At 38.6% G+C, this 3667-nt stretch overlaps 1 protein-coding gene and 1 long non-coding RNA gene across 2 annotated transcripts in view; one reads left to right on the top strand and one right to left on the bottom strand.

The window, feature by feature from the left end:
- Rs1 (Dead-box helicase Rs1) overlaps positions 1–1414 on the bottom strand; it is a 27429-nt gene extending 26015 nt beyond the window's left edge. Inside the window, exons 1-3 of the mRNA XM_017616091.1 lie at positions 1178–1414; positions 892–1116; positions 203–814 (exon numbers count right to left, since the gene is read on the bottom strand). Coding sequence (XP_017471580.1) covers positions 203–814; positions 892–1116; positions 1178–1270 — 930 coding nt within the window. The 5' untranslated portion in view covers positions 1271–1414. The remainder of the gene's footprint in view (positions 1–202; positions 815–891; positions 1117–1177) is intronic.
- Positions 1415–2821: 1407 nt separating this feature from the next.
- On the top strand, positions 2822–3647 carry LOC108363280 (uncharacterized). The gene is made up of 2 exons (XR_001847594.1): positions 2822–2859; positions 2919–3647. It is a non-coding gene; the product is annotated as an uncharacterized LOC108363280 (long non-coding RNA).
- The last annotated feature ends 20 nt before the right edge of the window (positions 3648–3667 follow it).

Here is a 3667-nt window from a genome sequence, read left to right as displayed (position 1 = left end):
TTTTTTTTTTCGACAAGTTTATGAACGTTTCAGGTTACACTTCCTACGAAGCATAACTAAAGAGTTCCACAGAGGCTGCCCATGAGGCTTTTCAGAGCGCAAGGATAGGGTTCATCATAAACGAAATTTGAGTTCAAAAATAGAGCAAAAATAAAGGAAGCTGCAAATATTTTAGTAACTGCTTTTTGATTTTTTTACTTACCTCTATAGAATCCAAACTAAAACTCGGTGTATTCTTAATATGATCGATAAGACGGCCAGGTGTAGCTATTACCACATCGGGATTTTGACGCAGTACCAATTCTTGTGCCTTAACATCCAATCCACCAATTGCCAATCCCACATCAATTGTGGTGAACTGACACAATTGTTTTGTGACCTGGTAGACCTGTGCGCCCAACTCACGTGTAGGTACTAATACAAGCACACGAGTAATGGTTTTGTTATTCATAGGTCTGTATAAAAGACGTTCCAACGTAGGTAACATGTACGCTGCCGTTTTACCCGTTCCAGTAGCCGCACAACCGCAGATATCACGGCCGAGCAATGCGATCGGTATTGTGGATGACTGTATAGGTGTTGGATAGATATATCCTAACACACCGATGGCACGCATCAGTGGACGTGACAAATTCATCTGATAGAAGGATGTTATGATTTCATTGCCTTCAATAGCTTCGTCAAATTGCATCTTTTCACCTTTGTCCTCTTCTTCGTCAGAAGCATCGTTCGATTTCTTTTTCTTCCTCTTAGCCAACTTTTTCTCACGTAGGCGCAAGTTATCATGCTTGAGCTCGTCGTCGGAGAGTGGAATCTACATATACGAGAAAAATATTAAAATATATATATATACAGATATACAGGATATAATTACTGAATCGAGTTAGGTACCTCATCTTCATTATCACTATCTCCACCTTCTGGTCGATATCCTTCAGCCTCACGTTTTTGTATACGCGCTGCAATTTTGTCATCAGTCTTCGTGCGCGCCTTACGCTTCACATATTTCATCAAGTCATCCCAGGTATCTTGGTTGTACTCCTTAACCGATGATACAAACTGAAATCCTTTTTCGAACTCGGCTTCCTTTTTGCGACGAACTTTTGTCGGTTGATACTATGGACAAGATATCGCTGTTAATTTGTGTTTAAATTATTTCCAAACAATGCCTACTTACATCCACTTCGGCATCCGAGTCTTCAGAAAAATTTTCTACTTCCGCATCATCCTCAATGGTGGTTATCAAATCAGTATTCCTTGTTGCACCCATACCTGAGCTTTAGATAAATTTGCTTTGTAATATAACCCGATAAGTTAATTTTTTCAATTAACTCGTTTTTGTAAACTTTTCCAACTTCTGCCCTCAACGCGACCACACGTGTGCAACAGCTGTTGGTTGGTAAATAGGTGTGTATAATAACAAACTGAATCCTAATTTTAGTAAGACCTGCCAATTTTAACTGGAAATTTGTAAAATAACCCAAAAACTTTGCTAGAGGGCACTGAAGAGAGAGCGTAACGAAACGGGAGAGCTGCAAATTCCTGTTGGTAAAATTTGGTACTAGCAGGAAATTGCAATGGTTAGAAAATCAGGGTTCGAATCGTAATATCCGTTCAGTGATCGAATACGACACGAAAGAAAATTACGTGATACGTCAGGCAGTATAAGCTGGATGGGACACGTGTGCCCAGCCCAGTATTGTTTCAAATTCAAATGTTAACAAGGGGTTTTAGGGGAGATTTGATGAAAACATTTGTTAATTGTGAAATAAAAATATGATTGCATAATTTAAGTCTAATTTAGGTTTTTAATTTTATGACGTTGGGAAATATTCCCGATCAAAAGGAAAATTGCGTGCAAAAACTTAACCATCAGCAAGTGTAAAAATGCCCTAAGTTTATAGTTTTTACTAGAATACCTTTTCCTCCTAGTTTTCTCTACTTCTCAATTTTACTATATTTCGCTTTTTCGCTCTCGCTGCAATTTTTACTAGAAAAGTTAGGTTCATTCAATATCAAAAAATTGTTACGAATTGTTACTAGTACTTGTATTTGTACGTGATTTAATTTTCATTTTTAATCAAATGCGGACAAGAAATATAGTTTTTAATGCAATTATTGATTGAAAATTTTGATTTATCTGCCGCTAGTATATTAATTTAGTGACCAAAGTATTCTCTGCTACGCGTTCATTGTAGCAAGCACGGGCGATACTCGCGCTACTGTCAAAGCGACGCCAGCGCCGAAGCAACGCCAAAGTTGTATGTGGACGGGCCTTAAGTCCGCAGCTCAGTATATCCAGTAAAAAAACTGTGGTGAAGTCCTTTATGGGGATAAAGTTTCCAGAGGTGAAATTTTAGGTAGCACACAATTTCTTACACGCATGGTTGCTTTTCAGCACTCATGAAAGAAACTTAAGAAATATTTGAAAAAAAAGTTCATATAGTACATTAATTTTGAAAGAAATACCATATAATGTATGTACTCTGGTTAATAATATCAAAAAATGTATTAGAACCACCGTTTAATGTTATATTTGATACAAATTAATATTGCTGCCCCGAACGCTCTGCGCCTTGCCACTGAATAATAGATTTACTTAAACTTACATCCCTGGTCCTTGTTCTTTCTGTATCGCATCGTGGTGAATTCATATTTCTCAGAAATTTGACAACAAAACAAAACAAAGCGAGTATTTTATTTGCTAATTTTTGCGATTTCTATTGTTTAATGTAAATTTGTCTTTTTAGGATATGTCGAGCCAACAAAGAAGGCGCAGTTGGAAAATTTAGTAATTAGTAATGAAGTAGCTGGCATATTTGGAAAATTATGCCGATAAACAGGATGGAATTTGGGAAAGTAAGTGCATGGTTGCAGCATATCTATGTATAGAAAGTATTTAATTAAATTGTTTATAGAAATGTTATAAATCGAGTGGCTCATTTACGATGTGCTCCAAACATTTGCGAACTATTTTTCGCCTTTTCAACGTGCTAAGTAACAAGTTAAGATGACTGCCATCATGGGCCGGTAAGAAACCGCAAGCAAAGGGCAGACAACCTTCCAGGAAGCTGCCTCCTGTCCCCGAGCCGAAGCTGCAGTTCCGCAAGAGCAGGACAGCCAATTGCTACCCTGATCAAACGTAAACTAAAGCGCTCTGCTGTGATTGCACTCCTTAAATGTGAAAACTTGGTGCATGCTGAGAAATATAAACAAGAAAACTCCGTGATGGACGCCGTGAGATGGAGTAACGCTGTGTGGCAAAGAAATGCGGCCAATTCGACGGGCCTGAAAAATCCAAATTGGCTTTTATGATCCGCATCCGCGGTATCAACAAAGTTGCACAAAAAGTGCGTAGTTTTACAGTTCTGTCTTCGCCACATTAAAACGGTGTGTTCATCAAATTGACCAAGGCAACCATTAATAGCTACGTATGCCGAACCCCTATATGGGGTTATCCAAATCTTAAATCAGTTTGTGAATTGATGTACAAACGGAATGGTCAAGCGTGTCCCAATCTCTGCTTTGTGATCGAACGCAAATTTCGCGAAGCGCACGAAATTCAGTGCGTTGATTCACTTCACTTCAAGAAAGCCCCCAACTTCCTGTTGCTATTCAAGCTCAACACATCAACCCGAGGCTGGCGCAAGAAGGCTAATCACTACGT

This window comes from Rhagoletis zephyria, unplaced genomic scaffold (assembly GCF_001687245.7).
Source record: "Rhagoletis zephyria isolate East Lansing unplaced genomic scaffold, Rhagoletis_zephyria_1.1 Rzeph_scaffold_00025, whole genome shotgun sequence".
NCBI classification, from domain to species: domain Eukaryota; kingdom Metazoa; phylum Arthropoda; class Insecta; order Diptera; family Tephritidae; genus Rhagoletis; species Rhagoletis zephyria.
This window is presented reverse-complemented; position numbering and strand designations above follow the sequence as displayed.